Source organism: Aspergillus ambiguus, assembly GCF_047715705.1.
Source record: "Aspergillus ambiguus strain CBS 117.58 unplaced genomic scaffold BDV59scaffold_75, whole genome shotgun sequence".
In the NCBI taxonomy this organism is placed as follows: Eukaryota; Fungi; Ascomycota; class Eurotiomycetes; order Eurotiales; family Aspergillaceae; genus Aspergillus; species Aspergillus ambiguus.
The window spans coordinates 1-24,604 of NW_027395588.1; the positions used below are offsets into that span (position 1 = coordinate 1).

The following is a 24,604-nucleotide window of genomic DNA, read 5'->3' on the forward strand; positions in this document are numbered from 1 at the left end:
TCGGAGCCGCGGATCAGGTGCCGCAGCTAAACGCTAAACTAAGGATGAATTAACCCATCTAGAAAAGAATCTTGCTCGTGTACCCTGTACTTACCCGGCATCTACGGGAAACCACAGTAGGAGGACATAGTTGACGGCAAGGAAAACTGGGAGAGACTGTCGGCTCCGAACCCGCAAACACGATGACGCCGTTCTCCAGCGGCTTGCTAACAGCTATGCTAAAACCCAGTAGATAGTTATAGTCTCACGCCCGGCAGCTTAGGGAATCTTGGAATCCAAAGTTGAGATTTTGACATCAAAGGCCTCAACCTCCGTTTTCTACTCTAAACTGCCGCTTGCCCTTCCCTCCTGTACTCTACCCAATTGCCTACATGGCTGCTGAACACTCCGTTTCTATCATAGGCCTGGGAGCAATGGGCTCAGCGCTTGCTCAAAAATTTGTGGAGAATGGATGGAGAACAACCGTTTGGAATCGATCCTCCATTAAAGTTCGTCCGCTGGCCGCCAAAGGTGCTGTTGCAGCGTCTTCTGTGGCCGAATGCGTTGGTGCAAGCCCTCTAGTCATCATCTGCCTGCTTAATCCCACGGCTGTCCACGACGTTCTGGAGAACATCAATCCTACTTCCTGTGCTGGTCGAGTTTTGATAGACTATACATCCGGGACTCGTACTCAGACAAAGCAGTCACAGGAATTGGCAATGTACCTATCCTTTTCGGCCTACCTTCGCGGTGCTATCCTCGCAACGCCAGCCCATATAGGACTACCGGAGTCCTCAATTTACTACGCTGGTGGTAAGGAGGCCTTTCTATTCATTAAGGACGGTTTTAAAATCCTCGGCCGGTCATCCTACCTTGGAGATGACCCTGGTTTAGCCTCGCTGCAAGGATGCATCATGATGGATGCTTTCTTCGGCATCGCGGCGGGCTTCCTGCAGTCAGTGGCAGTTATAAAGTCATCAAAAAGGGACGTCGCAGGTGGCGCAGAACGGTTCCTGTCGGAGGAGCTGATCCCGTTGCTTTCGCAGAGCTATCCCAAGGTTCTCCGGGACTTCGCACGGCAGATTGATAATGGCAAATACCTGAGAGAGGATGGTGAAGGCATGCCATTGAGCCTACTGATACAAACACTACAAAATATGATGCGCACGCACTCCGAACTGGGGCTTTCCAGCGCAATGCTCAACCCGATATTGGATCTGATGCAGGATAGAGTCGCGCAAGGGGGAGAGGCCGAAGAAATGAGCAGTTTGATAAAGACCATCTCAGGACATACCTAAGTGTAGCGGGGTGCACTATATAGGGCACTCATGGCCACATGTCTTACTCTTTACCTGGACCGCCACGATAGCTTTTAATTCAACATAGGAACAGTTGTTGTTCTCACAAGAAATAAGAATATTGGCAAGCGAATGTGAGCTGATAAACGGTGGTCATGTTTCCGATTAGACAGGCAAGAAGCGGTAGACAGGCTCGCCAAGTTCGGCACAAAACCAGGCTAGGACACGAAATAGGTACATGCGTTGCTCTAAATTACAGAGTGTTTTTCTCCTGCACAATGGCCATGGCGTCCACCTCGTATAACAGCTTTGGATGCGCCAGAGCCGCAACTCCCACCAGAGTACCAGGTGGGCGATGACCCGCCACAAAGTCGAGGAATATCTCCGACCTTGAGGTATCCTCCGGATCGAGATTGACCACGTAGTGGTTGAGCTTGATAAGGTTTTTCGGGGTCGCGCCCACGGATTTGAGGCATTCTCTCAGGTTTTCCAAGGCGAGCTTAACTTGTTCTGCATAAGAACTCGGTATGTCCTTCGTTTTAGCATCTACCCCAACCTGGCCGGCGATGGTCACGAGAGTGCAGGTAGGCGAGATAGGCGTGGTTTGGACATGAGAATATGTTGGCCAGGCCTCATGGACTGACGGAGGATTGATGAGTTTGAAAGACATTGCGGTGGACGCTAGTGATGCTTGCGAAGTTGTAAACGTCGTTTGATAGTTAAATATACTTGATAGTAACATGCAATAATCCTGCCAGGTGCAGACTTTATACTATCGTTCCATATACCCGTTTATGGCGTTAACCAACGTCATGGAATCCGCCCCATCGCCGAGTCCCGCGGCTGTGGGACACTCAGGCTGCCGCGGCTATGAGGAAATACTGTAGATGATGCGCCCGTTCTCGAAGTTAACTGAAGCCGCCTCAAGGCAGACTTGATGAATGATAACCGGTTGGTGAGGCCATTTATGAGGCCCTTCTGCCGTGGTTTCAAACAGATGGTAGTCGGAGGCCATCCTGGCCATTTATGGACATCTATACCCAGTGAGTAGTCTGGAATTAGAGAATATACGGAGGTAGTAGCCTAGTCTTGTGTTACACGAAGGCCCTAGGATCTACGGCCTCACACCGGGGCACTCCGTGACTGCCTGCAATACTTTTACTGCTCCGTCCGGCGGGTCACTAGATACAGTTTCAAGTATCATCTTGGGTAGAAATTACAGGGGGTTGGACGAAGGCCGCAACTAGATATACTATCTTTACAACAGAGACTGTTCTCACGCCAATCATCTCTCAATCAATACTCTTCACAATACTATCTGGCATATACTTACATTGATGTACTGGATTACCCGCGGCTCCGTGTTCGTGACCGGGTCCGAGTCAATCATCATAGTCCTGACATACCGTAGTGATGTTGGGGTAGACCAACATCATAAAAAAAAAAAAAAAAAAAACCGCGGCAGCGCAATAGAAAAGGGTGAATAGTCTAGCCAAGGTAACTTGCCCAAACGGAGTGTACTGTACAAGTTATTCTAGGTTTTGCGCTTTGGAAGCCGCAGGGCTCATTGACAGACGAAGTCTTCTCTATCCTGACCCTGAACCGCGGCTGCGAGACGACGTCAGTGAAGCATTTCAAATACATAAATTGCCCTCTGCCTCTGATCGAGTAGTCAACTGTACATCTTCTTCTTGGACTTTTAGTTTTCTCTATCATGCAAGATGGCAGCCGAACTTCCCCAGGAACTTGTGGTGAAACTGCTCAAACAAATCGAACAAGACCCCCAACTCCCCCGGCAAAACCCGACTATTGCGGCCTGGCAAGAGCCACCACACCGCCTGTCCGATGTTCAATCTGACACGTTGCCACAAACCGTTGACTTTGCCATCATTGGCTCGGGCATCACTGGTTGCAGTGTTGCAAAGTCTGTCCTGGAGAACAGCTTATCGGGCAACAAGTCTGTTACAGTATTCGAAGCTCGACGACTGACTACCGGTGCGACAAGCCGCAATGGGGGATTCTTGTCAAGCCACGCGCCGACGTTCTTTGCGTCGTTTGCTGAGACCTTTGGAATAGAATCGGCAACCAAGATTGGTCGATTTTGTGAGAGGACCTTAGAGGAGATCAGGAGGGTTGCCAAAGCCGAAGGTCTCTATGATGAATGCCAGATCAGAGAGGTTGAAACCGCCATTACTGCCAACGACAGTGAGGGCTATAATAAACTTGGGGAATCTTTCCGCATGTTCGATGAACATGTTCCCGAGAACACAAGAAAATGTCTTCCGGTTAGTAAGGAAGACGCCGAGAAGGTACAATCCATGCTCTCTCCAACCAACATCTAAACACTTTTGTTGTGTGTAACGTACTAACTCTGTCCATAGAAATATGGCCTTAAGAATATTGTCGGCGCTTTCACCATCCAATCCCACGTGTTCTGGCCATATAAACTCGTCACCGGTCTCTTTCAGCGCCTTCTAGAGCGCTACCCGCAGCGCCTCTCTGTTGAGACCAACACACCTGTGATGTCGATCACTCTTTCAGAGGGAAGCGCATATCCCTACATTCTGACCACCCCTAGAGGAATGTTGCGAGCCGCAAAGGTCTTTCATTGTACCAGTGGTTTTACCGGCCACCTTCTGCCCAAAATTCGGGGTCCTATCTTCCCATGCCGCCTGACTATGTCTTGCGCACAGCCAGGACCGCAGTTTGGCAATCGACCCATGGCATGGCTCTGGCATGTACGGCAGAAGTACGACCCGGAGACCCGGATGGTGGAAAAGGGCCTCTATTGGATGCAACAAAATGCCCAAACTGGGGACCTCTTCTATGGTGGGGATTTGCAAACGATCGACGACTTTATCAGCTCAAACGATACAGTCTTTAGCACTGACGCGGCAAATAATCTCAAAACGCTATTGCCCCAGAAGATCTTTGCGAGAGGTTGGACTGATCCTGCAACTGGTGTTACTATATCTGCTATGGATCCTCACCACACTTGGTCCGGAATTCTCAGCATGACGGCAGATCAACAACCAATAGTCGGGGCGGTGCCGGTCGCATTAAGCGGCAGAGATGTTTCTGGGGGTGAATGGATAGCTGCCGGTTTCAATGGCTACGGTATGGGTCAATGTTGGTCATCCGGCGAGGCAATTGCTCGCATGGCTTTAGGGGAAACGAAGCCAGAGTGGCTCCCAGATGTCTTTTTAAGCACTGAAAAGCGTTTGACGGGACCATCTATGACCACCGGGGCTGCTCTCCAATCATTCTTTAATCGCTAACATGCACATACATTTTGTGAAGAACGATGTGCCTTTTCGAGTGAAGGACTGAAGCCAGCGGGGTCATGCCTAGTACAGGTAGATCAAGTTATAGCGTGTCTTTTAGGTTTATACAAATTAAAAACCCAAGTTGAAGCCAATACTATAAACCCTTCACATACCTCACACAACAACCCTGAAATTGACATGCTTATAGCTGTAGGAAAAGTGTATACATCTTTAGGAGTCGGTGACTATTCAATCCCCTTTATTCCGGCCCCATGGAACTTTACGACTAACATCTGGAAACATTACCAGAGTCTGCTTAAGACCCTGTAATCCTTTCAGGCAGGTGTCAAGGTGGGCTGTCATCTCTGAAGCGCGCTTTGTGTCCATTTGGACGACGCAGCTGTGCACTTCCTCGCTGAAAACTTTGGCAGCAAGTGATAGAGCTTCGACTACTAAGTAAGGGCGCTTTAGGTCCCCAGGTCAGTCAGCCCGGGGAAAGTGCGGTAAAGGGATCCATGGTTCTTACCGGGTGTGCAGCGATATCTTGAATGTAAGCCTTCAAACCACTCTTCCCTTGGAAGCCAGGGCTCGAAATTCCTTGGACAGTCGAATGCAGGAAAGAGATTTGCATAGCGCTTAGTAGCCGGTGCTCGTTACAACGAGCACTCACTGACTGGAGAGCAACACAGAGCTGCTCTTTTCCAGACCCGGAGGCCTGCAGTTCGAGCTCGGACTGAAGTTGGCTAACAAGCTCATAAAATTGTAGCACTGCGAGATCACCATCAACAGAGCAAAAGAGTACTAGGCGCCGTAGGCCGGGCCCCGACTGCTGGAGACTTGATCTAGTTTTCTCGTTGAATTTACCAAAGGTCATCCTCCAGAGGTCAACCAGCGTGCTCATTGTGGCACAATGTCGGTGGATCTCTTCGTAGTCGCCCTCATTATCCTGAAAATCATGGACAGCCAGGGTCAAGAGTGCCAACGACTTAAACAATAGGATAACGACAGATGCAGATCGGTGTACAGCGCGAAATTACGTTGTCCTCCTCGAGGCCTCTGCTCCACACTGCAGTAACGGGCTGCGCTTCTTTTCTGGACCGCGTTACAACCATATCGTAGAGCCCTGGTTCATGCTCAGCTGGCTCCACAGGATCGCCTGCGACTGCCTGCTGAGTGGCGCCCGTTGTTGATGATACGTTAGTCGCGTTATTGTCATGGAGAGGGGGAGCGCTTGCGCAAGTCTGTCCTCGAGAAATGATGATCCCAGTCCAGTTATTTATATTTGCCAGCCACTCCAGGGCACCGACTAACTCCAAACCCCTTGCTCGAACGGGAGAAGGTAATGATTGAATGGGGTGAGATTTCTCAGTGGCCCGGCGTCTGCCCATTCGCGAGAAATGGATTTTCGATTGACGATTCTCCGGAAAAAAGGAACGAGCATGAGCACAGAGTTTTTGCAGGCGACGGATGCCTTCGCAGTTGGCATAGATAGCGTCTTCCATATTGCGCTGCGTCACCGGGGTAGGCACTAAGATTATACCAAACAGCAGTAGTGACAGTGCTAGGCGAAACGAGCTTGTGGCCGCAATGTTTTCAAAGACTAACTGTCTGGCCTTGTGCCATGCAGTCTCCGCCATATCCCGCCCCCGTGGTGAGGGATAATCATGCCCATTTTTGGCGACCGCAAACTGTGCTGCTGTCGCAAGAGCGACCCATCTGTATGTTTCGTTGATTGATGCATTGCGTGATTCGGTAGATGTCGGATATGGTTGGCCACCTGGCTGCTGAAAGAGTGCATCGAGGATGCTAGCGGCGAAGAACAGATGGGGTGCAGATGAGGTTGGGTCCCATGATGCCGAATTCATTGGCCAGCAGCTATTGATCCACAACTGAGCCTGATCAAAATACTTGCCAAAGGGAGCGCTTTTGCTTAGATCCGCTAAGCCAGTGACACCGGTACGATAGCAGGGCGGTATACATGGATGAGATATACAATTTGTCATTGGCACATCCCATATATCGACGTAGAGACTAAAGTGTTGCGAATATGCCTCGCATGCCGTGACTTGTCGAACCAGTTCCAACTCCGACGCCGAGACAGATGCCAGTTCATCCTGTACTGGTGTGTCCGGTAGGTGGTCCTTCTTTTTCCTGAGTCTCCTATTCCCGATGGTGTCTGTTCTTGCTTGCTTAGTGGCAGGTTGGGGGAGTGGTCGGCTCGCGAGCCAAACCACTGTACACTCCAGGCCACGCGTGCGACACGTCGAACAAGGACTCACGGGTCTCTTATCGCGAATGTCGATATCCATCGGCAGATCGCATCCTCTTTTTGAGGAACGACAAGGGTCGCAAGAGTGGTATTGCTTCCGTTTGCGCCCGGTTAACGGTAGCCCTGTGTCCTTCGGCATACTGCCGAGGTCTCGCTGTACGTCAGCTGCTCGTGTGGGTCTATGCGGCTCAGCATCAATGCAAACTGGCGAATTGCGGGTGGGAACAGTGTTGTTTCGGCCCAGTGCTCCGGACTCTCTGTCATCGGACCCGTACGCAAATAGAGGTTGAAGTTCGTCAATGAACGGGGCAAACATATCGGCTTCCGTTTGATATGCCAAACGATCCACCAAGCTCGAAATGGAGCTATCCTTGCTGATGGCTACATCGAATACCTCAGTAGACTCCACATCATCTGGTATTTGCGGTGCCGGAATGGTCGGCAGAACACCATAACCAGTATTATCAGCGAATTCCGTATCAAGACGCTCAAACAACTCGTGTGAGATGCTCGAAGTCATCAGACCAACTGCGGGCGTCTGTGTCAGAGAGCAAGACGTAGGGCCGCCTCGAGTAGAAGACGTCCGGAGGCGGTAAGAGTCCATGATTCGGGTTACTAATGCTGCCCTTGCTGTGATATGGACTTCAGAACACCCTGGACACTCGTTAGGAGCTGGAAAGGCCGTTGAAAGGCGTAATTCTTTGAGGCCGAAGTACTATCAATGCCCATTGTCGGGAGCCGCGGCTCCAATGGGAAAGACTGCGGGGATTAAATTTCCCCACATTCTTATTGACCCACATAGATGATGGTCTTAAGCACAATGAGCCATCGACCTCCTCAGTTGATTCACCTCGTCTAGCATATGTTAGCTACCATTTAGCGCCGGGAAGACCTTTGCGAAAATGGCCAGGTCCAGATCCGATTAGCAGTAATTGCCGATCTCCGCTATTGTGTCTTGACGTTCATAGGATCAATGTTCATTATATCTCAGATTGACGATTGGATGCATCTCCGGGTTCTGCTAGTTTGGTCGTATTTCTCTGCTTTCAACGTGTCCCTTGGTCTACTTGACACTGTGGTCCCATTAGCTGCGTAGAGTTTTATGGCTTGCAAGGATTTTTCTAATCCATCTTGATCCATCTCGATAAAAGCCATCGGTCAATGTTTGCAATTGGCGTGATGCGAACCGCTTTGAACCCTGGAAGGCTTATAAATTATTTGATTGCCATCGGTAGGAATACAAGTGCACGGTAATGAATTTTGACGGCCTCGAAGGGGCGTTTGACTAGAGAATACGGATTGCATCTGATATGCGTCTGACTGCCAGGAAATAGATAAGTTATCCACAACAATTTCAGCGAGGCCTATTTTCCGAGGACCAAAACCGGGCGTGAAATTAGAGAACAGACCCTTTTGCGCAATTGGTGGATGCTACAGAGACTACGCTCCAGCAAGATTGGAATATCGGGAGCCGAATAATCCCCTATGTTATTGATTTACGCCTAGAATCTAAGGCACTGTTCCAGGTTGAATTGAGAAAGGGGATTTCCTATAAAAAGAGGGGAACTTCTCTTAAGAGAAAAGGAAGTTCCTCCGATTAATTAATCTGTTAATCAATAGAAGCGAGCTATCTACTATAGGTAGTACTTATGCTAAAGAATAATATTCTACCCTAACTATACGCGTTCCCTGTATAAGGACAACACCCTACAAAGCTCAGCAATGATAGTAAAGTGGCTGCACCCCCCATAATTGGCATTTCAGAAAAACATTTGAGTTAAGGGCTCATTAAGAAATGACCGCGTGGATGAGTGTGGCTTGAGTACGGCTGAGCGGACGGGAAGCCCTATTTTCCACACCCTGTGATCGTATGTGTCAGTCTTCAGAAGAATTGAATATATAAAGCAATGGAACTAAAAGAGCATACACTCCAGTAGCATCTTGAGGATAATGTTACCGCAAAGTAAGGCCGTAAAACGCTCAAGAACCACAGTCTATATTCGGCAGAATAACCGCGAACACCCAATACCAGAATCCCGCCACACCGAGGAAAAAGATAGGGCACAGCATTGCGACGGTGTTTAGTATGCTAAATAATCTCTCTCTCTCTCTCTCTTTTTTTAGTCTTTACTCCTTCTTCCCAAATAACCCCCTCATTGCCCCCAAGCGTGACTTCTTCTTGGTCCCCTTTCCACTCCTATCGTTTCCCCCATGAAGCTCCCGCAGCCGCCGTAGCATCCCCAGTGCGCTAGCCACGACGAGACTCTCTCGAACGGAGTCCTGTCGCGTAGGAAGAAGTAGTACCCCCTCGCTATACGAAAGGGACAGCGACGCGCCGACCCCGATGTGGCAGTATATAGCCTGGATATCAGAATCACTGACTTGCTGCTGTTGTTGGTCCGACGCAGCCCGGCGGACAAGGGTATACCGCATGCGCCCCTGCTGGCTGGGATGGATCTGCCATTCGAAGGTCGACGAATCGTCCGGGATCTGGAAGGAGAAATAGGGGTGTTTGAAGGTGCCGTCGCGGGTGGTCGAGGGGGGAAGGGGATATGTAACTTCGAGGGGAATCTCCGTGGCGGAGGTGCCACTCGTTGTCGTAAGGATGGCGGCTTTGTCTTCGTTGGTGAGTATGGACCTGAGTTGGTTAGTTACTTAGTGGTTATCTATTGTTGTTTCCTGTGACATTCAGGGGGAGAGAAAGAAAGAAAAGGAAAGAAGATGCAACATACAATTTCACCTCCTGCGAAGGTGATGCAGCATGAGATCTCACCGACCCCACAACGGCTTCTCCATCGCCGAGACCGTTGAAATCCGCCTCGTACGAGACTGGGACGCTCGAACTGTCTGTTGCATCGCTGCAGGGTTTCGGCATCAGCCCCAAGGCCACCACGTACTGGCTGGATCCGATGGCCAGCTTCCCTGTGACCGCTGCATACTGAGAGCTGACGTCGCGGATAGCCAAGTATGCGGCTCCGCCATCGTGCCGAGGAATATACAGCGTCTGGGATAAGTGAGCGAGAGCCGTGGCGTCTGGATGCCCGGTTTTGGTGGCGACGGAGCGGTCGAGTTGGTTCTGCGATGCGTATTGATCATAACCGGTCATGCCAATCACGCCGACAGAGGCAATTCCAAAGCTGGCGTCGCCCATGTTTGTTTTCTTTGCTTTTTATTTTTATTTTTATTTTTTTATCAGCGGAAAGAGAGCGATGGGGATTGCAGAAGAAACAAATGCGCTGCGGGGTCATCGGTGGCGTATATATATCTCTTCTTCGACAAGCCTTGTGATCAACTAGGCTAAGCATCGGGACTAAGTGCAGTGTTACTTTGGCTGATTGGACTAGATAGACTAGAGCGTCCGAAGGATGGCCCCGTTTAGGGATGGTCAGAGGCTTAGACTAGTAGCTCTCGCTATCTTCAGTGTATCCCGATCTACTTATTCATAAAACTGAAGATCAGGGAAAAGGAATATTCAGAAGAGCTTGAACCGATGAAAATTATCTACTCTACTGGAAACGCCTAGGAAATATCCGTATATGTGGCCTTCCCCTAAAGATCAGACCGGGCAGTAAGTAAGCCCTAATTCCCATCCCCTTATATCAATAATACAATAACCATAATAAAAGGGAAAAAAAAAAGTCTTAGACCTTTGGCTACATCCTCTACGCTACTACCCGGTCACTTCCCGCCACCGTCGCAGACTATTCGCGGGCATTGGATGGTGAGTCTCCTGGCACGGCGGGCCCGTTTTATACCGCCAGGTAAGGCACCACCTATCTTAGCCCATAGGCATGACGGAGAACATTGGAGATATAACCTGAAGTGACTTCTGAAGTCTATACATATAAGTTCCTTGGTTGCGAGCGCGGTGGACCAGAGGCTGATTCAATACCTCTATAGATCGGAACCATATATCAGATCAGGGTGGATATAGAGCCCCATAATTTGACACTAAGCATCAAATCCTGAAACCAGGTGGCTCTGCATAGATTGAGCCAGTCCTCGTAATCACGCCACTGCTTGGTCATATACATACATACCTTTATTCTGTAGTCTTTTATGAAACCCCATTAGTTTTACGTCATGTTAGAACACACCGCCTAGTCAATTCTGCCAGTCGATTGTCCAACATTGTTCCAACGACCACTACTCAGTCAGTCAGTCCAGTTCCGTTCCCTGCATCTAGTCAAGAACCCCGCACTGTCATATCCCAGTAATTATGTCATTCTGACACTACGCTTAAGTTCCCTGCGCTGAAAGGGGCGCCGTGTCTACTCTCAGAGAGAAATCCACTCACTTCCATTGATCTCCTCACATCGATGCCCGATAATGGCTCAACAACGCCTGCGAATGTCGGACCTTTTCCCCGACCCAAACGAAGACAACTCTCCAGTGGTCCTAGATGAGACAACCCGCGCTCTGTACCACCGGGCGATTGACAACCCATCGTCCTTAACAGATGAAGAACGAAGGACAATAACTCATCGTCCACCACGCCCAGAGGAAGACGAGCGATATCAACAAGCCTGCGGTCTTACTTTCTCTGAACTAGTCCGTAAAGCCATCTACCAGCGCGATTCCCTCTCCTATCACGAGGCGGCCTCACTCGTGAACGGACTTGTCCCGGGCGAAGGGGGGCGATGGCTCCGCTACCTTCACCGTCTAAGTAAAGCCGATCAGGATCTCTTGCATGCAGCTATGGAGGCCGCATGGACGGAGGACATAAGAGAAGCTCGGGCAAATGCGCGCGTAGTGCGCAAACGAGGCCTTCAGGCGAGTTCGGCCGCGGCGGAGTTTCTTAATGACGATGATATACGCCATAATATGTTTGCCATGAAGGTTCCGTGGCAGGAGCAGGTGCTCTCGGATACGGATAGCGAGGTTTGTGGACTCATGGGCTTTTATACGGATGGAGAGGATTGGGCGGCGTTCCAGGAGCAGATTAAGACGGCCGTTGGTCATGGGTTGCGCTATCAGCCGGACATGATTAAAGATGAGGTGGTTGGCAAGTTTACCCTACATTGGGTTCCTATCGATAGTTCCTCTGACCGGGATCTGCGTGATCTTTTCGCTGAAAAGAGAGATCAGGGCGAATTTCTAACAGGTCTACGGACGGACTCTTTCTTATTCGTCGACCGGGAGGCCCTACAGTCCCGAGACTCGAAAAGGCCGTTTGTCTGGCTGTGGGAGCCGAAAATCCCCAGCTTCGATAAAGAGAAAGAGCAAAAAGAAGAGCAAAAAGACCTGGCTCCCCTCAAGATCGACATCAAACATATTGCCCCGACGCTCTTCGCCCGTCTCACCCAACGGGACTTCGCAACGGAAGAGGCCCGACGGAAACCGTATCGATTGGATTCCACGTTCAAGACTCTTCATTATGTCACCTGGAAGCATCCTACGACACGTCCACGAGACGGGATTTGGCCGCCTCCGGCGCGGTTAATGTAATTGTGAATCGATCCAGCACTGTCAGGTCTACCTAATGGATTTGAGAATATACACGAGTTTGTCATGTTACTTTCCAACGCAGACATAATAATCAGGCCATAGTCCACTGCAGTCATTCCCCACCGCCGGATTATACGCGTAGAACTGATCTAGCGCGATCCCATGACTCGTCGCAATGTCATAGCAGCCGTCGCCTGACTTGACCAGGTAGAAGCTCTGGCAACCGGCTGTCATACCGGCCTGGGTCGGCGTGGGTGTGCCACCAGGAGCGGAGGTGGTTGTCGTTGTCGTTGTCCCGCCAGATCCTGACCGGCCCACACAAATATAGTAGTCCGGCCACAATCCGGAACAGTCCCCATCCAGAGCCGGATTCCAGGAATACAGATCCGAAAGAGAAATGCCCTCCGCTGTGGCAATATCGGCACACCCATCGTCTTTTTGGACCAAGTAGAAACGGTCGCAGTCACTCGCCATTCCGCTCTGGGTTGGCGTTGGAGTGGTATTTGCTCCTCCATTTGATGTGGTTGTTGGAGTTGCTCCGGAAAGTAGCCCGACACAAACATAGTAGTCCGGATAGAGACCGGAGCAGTCCCCATTGAGGGCTGGGTTCCAGGAATAGAACTCGGAAAGTGTGATACTATTTGCTGCGGCGATGTCATAGCAGCTGGCGTTAGTAGTGACGAGTTCGAACTTGCCACAGTTCGAGATCATTCCGGACTATTAGAGTCAGATATGCAAACAGGCTGAACAAAGCTAAATAAGGTATAGGAGGGAGCTACCTGGATTGGTAGTGGAGTTGCTTCTCCGTTTGCCCCCGTGCTAGTGGGCTCCTGTGTGGTCGTTGCGGACGTTTGGGATGTGATAGTGATGGTGGGCGTAGCGGAGGGCACCGTCAGTTGAACGCAGTACTGATACCCGGGCTGAAGTTGACAATTGCCCGGGTTTGCAGCATCATAACTTAACGAAGGGTTCCAGGAAACAAAGTCCAAGACGTCCACTGTCGTTCGTTTAGGTATTCGCATCCGTGGCCTGGGGAGGACTCGGTTCTTACCATCATAGATAGTCGAAACCACGTAACACGTGTTAACCGTAGATGTATTCCGAAGGGGAGTATAGTACTGCGTATACGTTGAGCAGTTGGACCATGTTCCCGGGGCTAGCGGCAAAGACGTAGGTTGCGTGGCTGTGGTGGTGTACGTTGGAAATGTCCAAGCCGTATCGGTCGAGACTGCACCAGTTGCCATGCATGTTGACGGGACCGGAACGGTTAGGCAGGGGTTTGTGTTCCCGCTTGGTTCCGTTAATGCTTCCTGGTCCAACCGACAAGAGAGAGTTCATGAACATACCCATAACCCGGATATGTTGTAATGTCACCCACCGCCTCGACACAGTAGGAATACCCTTTGAACAGGTTGGTGCAGTTTGGGTTGTTAATTTCAGGGTTCTGTTGCAGTCAGTTGGTTAGTACGCGGTCTTCGACAAAGGAAGATATTATAGAGTAGACAGCATCTGTGATCCCACCAGAAAGAAAAAGTCCGTTAGGCTGATTCCCATCATCACCGTCACCGAACTGCATGTATCCCCTGGAACGACTTCATAGTATCTGGCACATCTTGTATTGGTTCCGGCTACCACATTGGAAGGGATCGATCTGAGGAGATCACGAAAGGTCAGCTTCTATAGCCATACCATGACAAGCAAGCGAAGGACATACGTAGGCACCTGAGTGGTCGAGACAGCTGTACTAGTGAAATAGGATCCTCCAGTGGTCCCTGGTGCGCTATCCTTATAATCAGCATGGAGAAGTCATACGTCATCGTAGGGGGTCAAACCTGACACAAAGATGGGCTCCTACGAGCGCTTCTAAGTTGCTACAGTCCCGATTGATATCGGGGTTCCACGATACCATTTGTGTAACCGTGAAACTCCCATCATAGGCCTGCGTGATACCATAGCACGTTTCATTTGCTTGGAGTACATGGAGCTTGCAAGTTGAAGGGACGCACAGCGAGGTACCTGTTTCGGGCAAGTTGGAACAGTCCGCAGCCAGGTCATTCTGGTACCGAAGCATGGCAGTCGAGACACTCAGTTTTTCACTGATGCTTGAACAGGTGTCGCCATCCTGGAGTGTATAAGTAGAGGCGCAGCTTTCCGATGAGGCGGCTGAGGATGATGTCGTTGTTGCGGTGGTTGAAACCGTGTACGGAGGCGGGGACGTGATGGGATAACCAGAGGCACCACAACTACAGCTAGTTAGTGTCAAACCAAGCCCCAAGTCTAGGACTCACATACGAGGATGTCAGAGACCGAAAATAGTTGGCAAACTCGTCGTCATACGCAAAGGAGGAGTCGAGCTCGACCTGGAACGTATGCAACATGCAATCGGAACAGGATTGCTCCGCTGTTGGTCCATTCTGCGACCATTGGTCGACTAATGGAGCACAGAAATCCTTTGTAGATGTATCCCTGATGCAAGTGTAGTTATAGGTGAATAGCAGAAGATCAATATTGTAACTTGCAGGGACGAGTTGACCATCTAATTGGTATGATTCTGCTGAGCAGACCTGACTCTGCTGGGACCGGAATGACTGCAATGACCCCAGACAATCACTCGTGCAAAGGATAGCCAGCTCATTAGCAGAAGGGAAAAGACCGTCAAATGCAACGGATCCAAGTGTGGAATTGCACTGGACGGTCTGATTGTATGTGGCTCTGTAGGATTGGTTAACGGGTCTTCTCTACAAGACATCACTCCAACTCACTGGCACGCGGCTGAAAGAGAGTCAGGATAACCCAGACTCAAGGTGGTTCCATCCCTTTCCGTCAAAAAGACCTGTGCCTGGGCGAAATTGGCGAGAAAGAGGAAGGCCAGATTTATTGCCATTATGTTGGGGGCTCGCTGTGGGTTAATTTGGACATTTCAGAGACCATATTTGGTCCCCTCTGGACTGGCGAGATATACTTCGCATTTCCAATTCGCTTGAAACCGCTATTACAGCAATCAGTTGACATTCTACCGTTCCTTGGAAACCCCGCATCGCTATACTTCACGCTTATTTGCCCAGACCGGGATCAATGCCTAGCGCGGACACTTATGCACTCTATCCCCTGATGAAACCAGTTGTTGGGTTGCATACCAAGTTCTGGATATCGTCTCCAGCCACTGAAAATCACCAACAGAATGATATTCATCCCGTGACGTGTTTTGATGTAAGTGTGAGCACACCCGTAGTATGCAGGGGAGAGCTTTGTAATGGGTTGACAGGGTGCAGTCATGTCATACTTGAAGGTCATGGAGGCCCCTCTGCGATGCTCAAGTCATAGAATATACTTGAATGAGATACCCAAACCCTTATTACCATGCCGGCCGAAGCTGCGAGACCGTCTCGGCAGTTCAGCTATTTCCCTCTCGCCGTGGCCGTCCTCTCTATCATTGGATTTATCTCCTTTGGCAATGTATGGAGATATGACAAGCCACAAGCCATTGGCTTTCGCAGCCGTTTGCCCGGAGACCACTGGCAACCGGAGTCAAATGGAACAACGACGCATATGCTGCATCGCCGGTTGGATCCTTATCAATGCACAAAGGATATTCCCTGCCATACAGTAGCCTGCTGTGAGGATGATCTATAGGTTTCCACTTCAGCAAGGTTTTACTTAGGATCTGTATGTGCTGATACCTGTCTAGGCGGTTCTTTCTTTGGGGGTGATGTCGGCACCTGCGGCTTTGGGGATACATTCTGCGGCTCCGACTGCGCCAGTCAATGTGACGCAAAACCCGAATGTGGCCCCGATGCCGACCCGCCAGGCAAGACGTGCCCTTTGAATGTCTGCTGCAGCAAATATGGCTTCTGCGGCACGACATCGGAATTCTGTGATGCTTCCCAAGGCTGTACGTCCAACTGCGGGACTCCCTCGATACCGCCGGGGAAAAGTTCCAAAGATGTGACGAGCAAAGTCATTGGATACTATGAGGCCTGGAGCGCGCGTCGAGAATGTTACCCATTCCCCCCGGCCGCTATTCCTATTGAAGGTCTGACGCATCTGAACTTTGCGTTCGGCTACATCGAGCCATCGAGCTTTGAGATTGTTCCGATGGACAGTGCTACTCCGGCTTCCTTGTTTACGCAAACCGCTGATGTCCGCACCTTCAAATCGGGTCTCTCGGACCTTCAGGTCTACGTCTCTCTCGGAGGCTGGACGTTCAGTGATAATGGAACAGACACCCAGCCCGTCTTTGGGAAAATAGCTTCTACGGAGGCTAATCGACAGACATTCGCATATAATTTGATAGATTTCATGAAGAAGTATGGGTTCGATGGGGTCGACATCGATTGGGAGTAAGTAATACATTCCCATCCCATGATCTGCGAGATACCTCGCATGCCATGTTTAGCAGATTCAACAAACCGCGTAGTTCGAAACTTATATCATCGCAGATATCCCGGAGCCGGAGATCGCGGCGGCAAAGAAGCCGATACTGAAAACTACGTCCTGTTGATGAAAACCCTCCGGGAAACATTCGACAATTCTGCCCATGGGCCATACGGGCTGACATTTACGATCCCGAGCTCATACTGGTACTTGAGATGGTTTGATGTTCCAGGCATGCTGCAATATGCAGACTGGACCAATATGATGACCTACGACCTGCATGGTGTTTGGGACAAAGAGAATCCCATTGGAGATATTGTGCAGGCACATACCAATCTTACGGAGATTAAGCAGTCCATGGATCTCCTCTGGCGAAACGATGTTGCCCCGGAAAAGGTTGTCATGGGATTGGGGTTCTATGGCCGCTCGTTTACCCTCAAGAAAAGCACCTGCACTTCCCCCGGTTGCACCTTTGCTGGAGCGGCAGATGCGGGGGCTTGTACGGACAATGCCGGCACATTAGCATAGTAAGTGAATCCTTTGACTCTTTTCGCGTCTTTCATTGGGATTGAGGCCAGTGGACCCAGTTTCGAAATTCAAGATATTATCTCCGATAAAGACCCGAAAGTCGTCCATGACGAGGACGCTGCTGTGAAATACTTTACCTTTTCCAACGACCAATGGGTCAGTTTTGACGACGACGAAACATTTAAGCAGAAAGTCGATTGGGCGAACGACGTTGGTCTCGGCGGTCTGATGATTTGGTCTATAGATCAAGATGACAAAGAGTTCTCTGCTCTGACAGGGTTGTTGGGGCGCAGCCTCCAAAGCTATAGTTCCTTACTCCAGCGTGCAGTCGTCACCGACGCGGGGAAATGGACCTCGCTCAATGGACAAAAGTGCATTATGACTGACTGTGCGCTTTCTCCAAGCTGCCCTGCGGGATACGGGATGGCCCCTAATGGCGGAGGGTTTGACGATACCTGCAAGGGTAGCAAATTCAAGATTATTTGCTGTCCGCTCAACGCGATGCCCAGTAGCTGTCTCTGGCGAGGAGGCGAATCTTCCGTTGGTCGACCATCCTGCCATGGCCAATGCCATACGGGAGAGGTGACGCTGTTTCATTCCCGACACGCTACCAAGAACTGTCTGCGTCCGGGATTTCAAGCGTTCTGTTGTGAAGCCGAAACCTGGACTCGCCAGATAGATGCCTGCAAGTGGTCATCATGCGGCAGCAAATGTGCAAGCGGCACCACTCAGGTCGCACAGCGCCTCGGACAATGTTGGTTTGGGGGAGCGCAGAACCTGTGCTGTCCGTCTGATGCATCGTTCCAGAATTGCCATTGGGTGGGCAAGGGAACCTGCGACGACAACGAATGTGACGACAACGACGTGCAGCTGGCAACAGACACCTACGGTAACAGTGGCGGTAGTTGCGTGGGCAACAGTCGTAAGAAGGTCCTGTGCTGCGACTCGCCCAAGAATCTGAGTCCCTTTCTGCCGGTTGCACTCGACAAAGTCTTTCCGACTCTTCCGCCGGCGGATGATTATCCTCAGTTTGATCTGCAGAATCTTGGGGGTGATGGTGTCATCAGCACCGAGCTCAACGTGAATACCTTCGGACTGATCATTATTGTCGGACCGGATACCGCAGTACAGTCGCTACGTCGCCGCGACGGATCAGATTTGCATGTGTTAGACTGCGAGAACATACAGGCACAAGGTCCAAGTCGGGTCAGATTCATTTGCCCAGCTGAGAGCTGGAATTCCACTTGCGACAATATTCACATGGGTGGAGCTGAAGGGACAGTCCTGCGGATGCCTGAAGGCTGCGGACCTGGTAAGCGCTGAGAAGTTCCATGATAGAACAGAGACTAATAGAATAGGATCATACGCGGTGCTCCATGATGTTCGCCCATCGACTGATAGAACAGTGCCTTACCACATCGCTCGGGCAACTGGATCCGATGCACGGGTCCTTGACGCTGAAGTCTCGTATGACTTTAGTCGGGTCAAACGCGATTCTGGAGATATATATATTCGAATCGACTACTCCAACAGCATGGGGTACTGGAACTCGATTGTACAAGGAGACCCGGTGACAAGCAAAAAGAAGCGAGCGGGAACACCTCTCGACAAACGTTTCTATAGTGCTGCTGCCTCCGACTGGAAAAAGAAATTTGACGATATCAGGAACGCCGGTAAATCCTTGTATCCACAAGCTCCATACACCCTGGGTCAAGGATCGCTCAAAAAGAGTAGCTTTGATGTTCTACTGAGTGGAGAGAGTCCCGAAAAATGCTCTACAAATGATGATGATGGTTTCCTTAAGGCCGACATCTCGGGCTCCCTGCTCGAGACGCTGGAGTTTGGGTACAGCTTCGTGGGCACCATATCTCCCACTTTCCAGATAGTCGAAGCCAATGGATATTACGATACCAGCTTCCAAATGACTGGAGCCTTAAACTTCAACGGCAAGGGCTATCTTTCTATTCCAGAGGGAATGGCCGCTGCAAACCTTTTTAACAGTCCGGTTAGTGCTTGGGGTTTCTCGCATCCGGGCATATGTGATTTCGGGCCACAAGTCAACGTTGAGGTGCAGATGACTGGCGAGGGAGAAATCGATGGTGATTTCTCGGCCAACTTTATCATTGGGAACGATGGGACGGTCACAGATAGCCTACCAACATCTGTCGGTGATCATCTAGGAGGAGTAAGTAATTCTGTTTTGGATAGTCCTTTCTCGGGGAAAGTGACGCTCCCATCATCATCATCTTCGAAGCGCCGACGGGAAAGCGCATTAGATGGAACAATTCTGGCGTTGCGCTTCTTCACAAATTCCCAAATGAAGCTCGACCTGGACTTCTATGGGACTAAGGAGGTAGCCGCTGGTGTCGAGTTCAACCAAACTCTCGATAGCTATCTCCGTATTAACCGACAAAGCGATGGTAGTCCACGCATAGTCTTCAGCAACCAAGTGGGTACTCGAGAATCCTTCACCCGCGGCGATCTTCCCTGGGGCGATGATGATCTTCAAAGCGTTGTTGGATACGGAAATGCTGTGATTCTACATGAAGGCGCAGAGACACCGGCTGCGCGAGATGCACCGTCCATCAACGATTATGCATTATTCGGGGGCCATGATCTGATGAGCTGCAGTAATAGCGGTGGTGAAGGCTCAAGTTTACAGGACTGTCTGTGCATCAGCCAAATGGACCAGTTCGATCGTACTCTAGATTTGGATCCAGAGACCGGCGAAACGTACGATTTTGTCAAGCGCAGAAAGCGCAGGAGCTCAGGCACTATGTCTGGGCTCCGTGCATTCGATCCCTCATTGGATGTGGACCCGGAGACTGGAAAACCATACGATGAAAGCCTTTTCCATGATCTGGATGCTCGTGCCATCACGTATGGTGCCCCTGTTGATTACACAGTTCATCCCCCCAGTGGAAATAACTGGGCGATCACCATGAATCGATACCCCAACGGGCAAGACGGTCAGAGTTTGCTTCAAGCAAATCCAGATGCTGGTAGGTTTGGGGCTGAAGATTGCCACGACTGCGGGAACATTGCGATCTCGTCAGATAGCGATGATCCTGATCTCCGGGTTGTCACGGAGCATATCCACGAGCGTCAAACTGAGCCGCGGGCACAAGAGTTCATGATGACGGGGACAGCCCGCCGCGGCGATGGCACACTGGTGGAAAGCGATTTCCGGGACGATCCCGTGCCTGAGAGGTATCTAGATCAGAACAGTTATCTTTGGCAGCCGTACAGCCAGTGGGATCCCACCGGACCATATACCGCTAACGGCCGTCCAATTGACGAAATCACAAATGCGTATGGCTCCGACATCAACCCAGACGTCTTGGCCAATGCGGACAGTGTTCTCAATGGTTACAAGGCGCGCGTCTGGGTTGGACATCAAACGATGTCTGATACGACCTGGAACGGGAACGGATTTAACATCGCCGATGACACACTTACACAGCAGGCATTAACTGCCATTCGCACGACGATGCAGGTCACCAGTTATCTAAACGACGACCGGATCAATCAAAATTGGGCCACCGTTGTCAACAATGTAATTGACATTTACGACCGATACCAAACGCGCGTTCGTGCAGTAGATGGGGTCGATATTCATCCCAGGGAGATGTACCAGGAATACATAGCGCTTGTAGTCATTCCTGATATTGAAAGCGCCGAGAATTGGATCCTACGGCGCCTTAACCAACTGCAGGCTCTTTGGGAGCCGTTGGAAGGCCAGAACGCATGGGCGGATCCCATCCTGAAAGAGATCGCAAACCTTAAAACCCTTCTCGGGAGTCTTTTCTTGGATATCACTGCCTTGAACCTGTTTGAGGATGATGATGCGGATGGTAGCGATTGAAGAATTTCTCGTGTCTTCTTAAGCTAGAAAGATATGCCCATGTCATTTTTATCCCAACCGAGAAGCTCGGCAGCTCGGGAAGTACATACGTACTTGAATTTCTACTGAACAGCATTTCTACGAAACGCCGTCGCTGGCTTTCCATTTCCAGAATAAGTTTAGGTCAGCGCCGCTTTTCACTCTGGGATCAGCCGGATCGTAGCATGAGCGCGCCTTGTTGCGTATACGAATTACTTACAGATGTGAACGCAATGGTTTCTGGATACGTCAACCATATTGCAATACCAAATACCTATATAGGTATATATGTCCACTTGTCGATTGCATATGCGATTTTAAATGACGACGATGTCGCTAGCCAAACAACATTATCAATTTTTTTTTGGCGCCTTAGATCCTAACGAAACAACAAAAGAATGAAGACTCCCTAAGACTCAATGGTGCTGTCCATTTTGGTAAAACCCACCCGTGAGATGAAACCTGCATTTAATTATAGATATGTAAGGTAGAAATAGGTATTCTGCTCGCTCAGGAATTGCGTGCACCAGTTGTGTACTCACCACCGGAGATCTAGTGCTTTTGCCCATGCTATTGCCCCCCTTCCCCTTTCTATCTTTAAATAGACATGTGAAACATGCTTTCCCCTCTTATCAAGTAGCAAGCGGCTGCAATATCGTCACCGATACGGTGAAACTTATTAATCTTCTAGAACCGAGTCACGTGGATCTTAATTGAAGCGAGATTCTCTTTGTTTGACACGACTGGGGCGGTAATTCGTAAGCTCCGCGGGGCGAGAGCTGAAAATTCCACCACATCAATAGGTTGGCCTTGCAAACGGCTTGGTTCAAAGACATTCCGAGGGAGCCAGGGAACAAGCAGGGCTTGTCTCTGGAGGTGCTGACAGCAATGCCATTTGCCAAGAGAAATTGCTGGACTTGTAAAGGTGATTCCACTGGCCCACAACGGCCGGACAAAATTCCCCCTGACACTGACTCTTCACTCCTTATAGGTCGAAAAATTGGTTGCGATCGAACTCTGCCATTGTGTAATAATTGCCGCCGCACCGGACGACCCTGCGAAAGCTACAAATCGCGGTTAAAATGGACAAAGCTGCAGGTTTGCCGCGTTCCTGTCAGCTCCCAGACCGCGTCTTATCATTTCCTTAACATGTCGGTGGCGGATATTGCCTTTCTCAGCGCTGTCTCGAGAGTAGCTCTGCCACCACCCTCGAGGCAGATCCATCATTTGGAGTTGCCTGGCGGACAACCCGATCGCGTGTTGCTTGCGCATTGTACGTAATCCAGCCCTCGTTTCGGTACTTCAACTCCTCTGGCTTTGCTCCGTACAAATGTACACTGAGAGGACCGGGGAGAACAAAAAGGCTCATTGGATTTTGTTAGATGAGGCCGTTCTGTCGCGCATGATCACGACTGTGGACGATGATACCAATGGGTTTCGAAACATCTTATTGCCAATGATCTTGACCAATACGACCCATATAGCCGGCAAAGCTCTATTGCATGGTATTCTTGCTCTTTCTGCTTTCTACCTGGGGCATGTGGGACAAGCGTTGGATCAGAAAGTCAAGGCAATCAAATATTTATCGCAATCGTGCAAAGCCTCCGATGCGGACTCTTCAAGCAGAATGATTCAACTTGCCGCATGTATGCTGCTATGTGTTTATGAAGTATATCACCCGTATTCTCCAAAATCCCACAGAAGAGCAAATGCTAATCTCCAGGTCCACAGGTTTTTGATGCCTCGGAAGGAAACTGGAGAGTACACTTGATGGGTGCCAAGTCCCTAACCCTGGAACTGTCTCGGTCCGATCCTGCTTACCCTGCATTACAGGAGAGCTCTTTTCTAACAAGCTGGGTATACTATCATGACACACTGGCTGCGTTCAGTAACCCCTTCCTGTGTCAGGATAACCCGAGCTGTAGTCAAGCCTTAATTCCACGGGCACATGATGAAGGCCGTACAGCTGTATGTCAATCCATCATACGCCATGTTTCTCAAAATTGCTGCTCTAACCACGCTCGACTAATGTAGATTGTGGGTTTGCTCGGTTGCTCCTTGGAAGTAATGGATATCATCTCCGCGATCAACAATCTTGCCTGCCATCAATTAATGACCAATGAATTGCCTGCTTTCCATATCCTTCAGGATTTATTTCACCGCTTGGAGACCATTCAGCAGAAGGTCGTCTCCCCACAGCTGTGGATAACGAACCAAAAAAATGTACAGCAGACAGCAGAATTATATCGTCTCGGTGCACTGCTTTACATCCACATTCAGTTTCTCTGGACCGGCCGGGCCTCGCTGGAATTGCATGCTTTGGTGCGAAGAACTTTAGCTTTGATCGCAGATATGTCCGATTGTACGTCGCCTTGGCCTATATTCTTAGTTGCTCTCGCCAGCAGTCAAGACGAGACACAGAAAGCGACAATATTGGGAATTATTCATCGGATGGAGCAACGGCGGAGAATTGATAACATTACTTATATGCGACGGATAGTGGAGCAATACTGGAAGCAGACGGAGCTCCATCCCGGTCGCCCACTGGTTGATTGGCGGTCCATGATCCTGGAGATCTCTTTTTTGCCGTCTTTTATCTGAACGAATTATGTGGAGACAATGGCTCGTGTTGGTTTCAGGGATATTCCTTCTAAGTGTTACCCACGCATGCATCGCAAGGTGAATTTGCTCTGACAACTCAACAAGTCATCTAACAGGTGTACAGATCCCTGACTTCGTCTCGCATCGTGTAAGTAGTTGTGCAATCAAAGATTTCTGATTAGAAAAATGTGTGGAAGCCATGGGTTCTGGCATTGGACTATTGTCAGATATGCCCAATCACCTTCTATCAGTAACGTATTTCACAAACGAGCGCCGCACACAAGCGAGCGCCGCACCTCATCAAAAATCTACGCGTCGTTTTGCCTTTTTTAATTCAACCACCTACCATGCCTCCAAAAGCGCGTCAAAATCAAATAAAATCAACTCAGCAGGAGGGTAGGGTCCTACTAGCAGTTTCTGCTTTAAAACAACAAGAAATCCGCAGTATTCGTGAAGCAGCTCGTGTTTATAATGTCTCTGAAAAAACTATCCGCCGACGACTTAGTGGCATCTCTACACGCTCAGAAACACGCGCCAACAACCATAAAATGACTCAAAATGAAGAGGATTCGCTTATACGATGGATTCTATCGCTAGCTCAACGTGGAGCGCCTCCCAAACCGTCTGATATACGAGAAATGGCTAATATTCTTCTTGCTGAGCGTGGTACTACACCTATCCAATCAGTTGGACATAACTGGGCTACCAATTTTATTAAACGCCACGACGAAGTGAAATCCTGCTATTTCCGACGATATGATTATCGACGTGCCAAAAGCGAAGACCCTAAGGCTATTAAAGAGTGGTTTGATCGCGTACAAATTACTATAATGCAACATGGTATTGCATTAGAGGATATCTATAATTTTGATGAGACTGGCTTTGCTATAGGCCTAGTAGCTACTGCTAAGGTGGTTACTAGAGCTGATCTAGTTGGAAAACCTCTTCTTATACAGCC

The 24,604-nt window shown here is 49.8% G+C and overlaps 9 protein-coding genes across 9 annotated transcripts; 5 read left to right on the forward strand and 4 right to left on the reverse strand.

Annotated features, from left to right (window-relative positions):
- Positions 1 to 371: 371 nt before the first annotated feature.
- BDV59DRAFT_206581 (NAD(P)-dependent oxidoreductase) lies at positions 372 to 1,277 on the forward strand (the record flags this gene model as incomplete). The annotated part of the gene is made up of 1 exon (XM_073694815.1): positions 372 to 1,277. The coding sequence occupies one exon, from the start codon at positions 372 to 374 to the stop codon at positions 1,275 to 1,277; it is 906 nt and encodes a 301-aa protein (XP_073542619.1).
- A 253-nt stretch (positions 1,278 to 1,530) lies between these two features.
- Positions 1,531 to 1,947, reverse strand: BDV59DRAFT_206582 (RidA family protein; the record flags this gene model as incomplete). The annotated part of the gene is made up of 1 exon (XM_073694816.1): positions 1,531 to 1,947. The coding sequence occupies one exon, from the start codon at positions 1,945 to 1,947 to the stop codon at positions 1,531 to 1,533; it is 417 nt and encodes a 138-aa protein (XP_073542620.1).
- A 1,051-nt stretch (positions 1,948 to 2,998) lies between these two features.
- Positions 2,999 to 4,555, forward strand: BDV59DRAFT_211783 (NAD(P)/FAD-dependent oxidoreductase; the record flags this gene model as incomplete). Its single annotated transcript, XM_073695874.1, has 2 exons — positions 2,999 to 3,586; positions 3,659 to 4,555. The coding sequence occupies 2 exons, from the start codon at positions 2,999 to 3,001 to the stop codon at positions 4,553 to 4,555; spliced, it is 1,485 nt and encodes a 494-aa protein (XP_073542621.1).
- A 237-nt stretch (positions 4,556 to 4,792) lies between these two features.
- BDV59DRAFT_211784 (uncharacterized protein) lies at positions 4,793 to 5,501 on the reverse strand (the record flags this gene model as incomplete). The annotated part of the gene is made up of 2 exons (XM_073695875.1): positions 5,070 to 5,501; positions 4,793 to 5,008 (listed from the first exon to the last, which is right to left on the reverse strand). The coding sequence occupies exons 1-2, from the start codon at positions 5,442 to 5,444 to the stop codon at positions 4,793 to 4,795; spliced, it is 591 nt and encodes a 196-aa protein (XP_073542622.1). The 5' UTR covers positions 5,445 to 5,501.
- Positions 5,502 to 8,939: 3,438 nt separating this feature from the next.
- Positions 8,940 to 9,963, reverse strand: BDV59DRAFT_206584 (uncharacterized protein; the record flags this gene model as incomplete). Its single annotated transcript, XM_073694817.1, has 2 exons — positions 8,940 to 9,450; positions 9,545 to 9,963. 2 exons carry the CDS (start codon positions 9,961 to 9,963, stop codon positions 8,940 to 8,942), a joined length of 930 nt encoding a protein of 309 aa, XP_073542623.1.
- Positions 9,964 to 10,961: 998 nt separating this feature from the next.
- BDV59DRAFT_189757 (uncharacterized protein) lies at positions 10,962 to 12,356 on the forward strand. Its single transcript, XM_073691662.1, has one exon. It carries the CDS (start codon positions 11,142 to 11,144, stop codon positions 12,258 to 12,260), a length of 1,119 nt encoding a protein of 372 aa, XP_073542624.1. The 5' UTR covers positions 10,962 to 11,141; the 3' UTR covers positions 12,261 to 12,356.
- Positions 12,327 to 15,144, reverse strand: BDV59DRAFT_206586 (uncharacterized protein; the record flags this gene model as incomplete). Its single annotated transcript, XM_073694818.1, has 7 exons — positions 12,327 to 12,977; positions 13,040 to 13,257; positions 13,312 to 13,550; positions 13,607 to 13,704; positions 14,167 to 14,503; positions 14,553 to 14,972; positions 15,023 to 15,144. 7 exons carry the CDS (start codon positions 15,142 to 15,144, stop codon positions 12,327 to 12,329), a joined length of 2,085 nt encoding a protein of 694 aa, XP_073542625.1.
- Positions 15,145 to 15,620: 476 nt separating this feature from the next.
- Positions 15,621 to 21,027, forward strand: BDV59DRAFT_196931 (bacteriodes thetaiotaomicron symbiotic chitinase; the record flags this gene model as incomplete). Its single annotated transcript, XM_073692800.1, has 6 exons — positions 15,621 to 15,876; positions 15,949 to 16,600; positions 16,700 to 17,161; positions 17,222 to 18,474; positions 18,521 to 19,007; positions 19,077 to 21,027. The coding sequence occupies 6 exons, from the start codon at positions 15,621 to 15,623 to the stop codon at positions 21,025 to 21,027; spliced, it is 5,061 nt and encodes a 1,686-aa protein (XP_073542626.1).
- A 798-nt stretch (positions 21,028 to 21,825) lies between these two features.
- Positions 21,826 to 23,820, forward strand: BDV59DRAFT_157793 (Zn(II)2Cys6 transcription factor). Its single transcript, XM_073687479.1, has 5 exons — positions 21,826 to 21,970; positions 22,037 to 22,318; positions 22,428 to 22,714; positions 22,777 to 23,013; positions 23,080 to 23,820. Exons 1-5 carry the CDS (start codon positions 21,934 to 21,936, stop codon positions 23,644 to 23,646), a joined length of 1,410 nt encoding a protein of 469 aa, XP_073542627.1. The 5' UTR covers positions 21,826 to 21,933; the 3' UTR covers positions 23,647 to 23,820.
- The last annotated feature ends 784 nt before the right edge of the window (positions 23,821 to 24,604 follow it).

Bases quoted from the DNA above. Each gene is read 5' to 3' on its own strand.
- BDV59DRAFT_189757 (XM_073691662.1), top strand. From the start codon at position 11,142: ATGGCTCAACAACGCCTGCGAATGTCGGACCTTTTCCCCGACCCAAAC.
- BDV59DRAFT_157793 (XM_073687479.1), top strand. From the start codon at position 21,934: ATGCCATTTGCCAAGAGAAATTGCTGGACTTGTAAAG. The intron at 21,971-22,036 runs GTGATTCCACTG...CACTCCTTATAG, and splicing joins AAATTGCTGGACTTGTAAAG to GTCGAAAAATTGGTTGCGAT. The intron at 22,715-22,776 runs GTATATCACCCG...CCAGGTCCACAG, and splicing joins TGCTGCTATGTGTTTATGAA to GTTTTTGATGCCTCGGAAGG.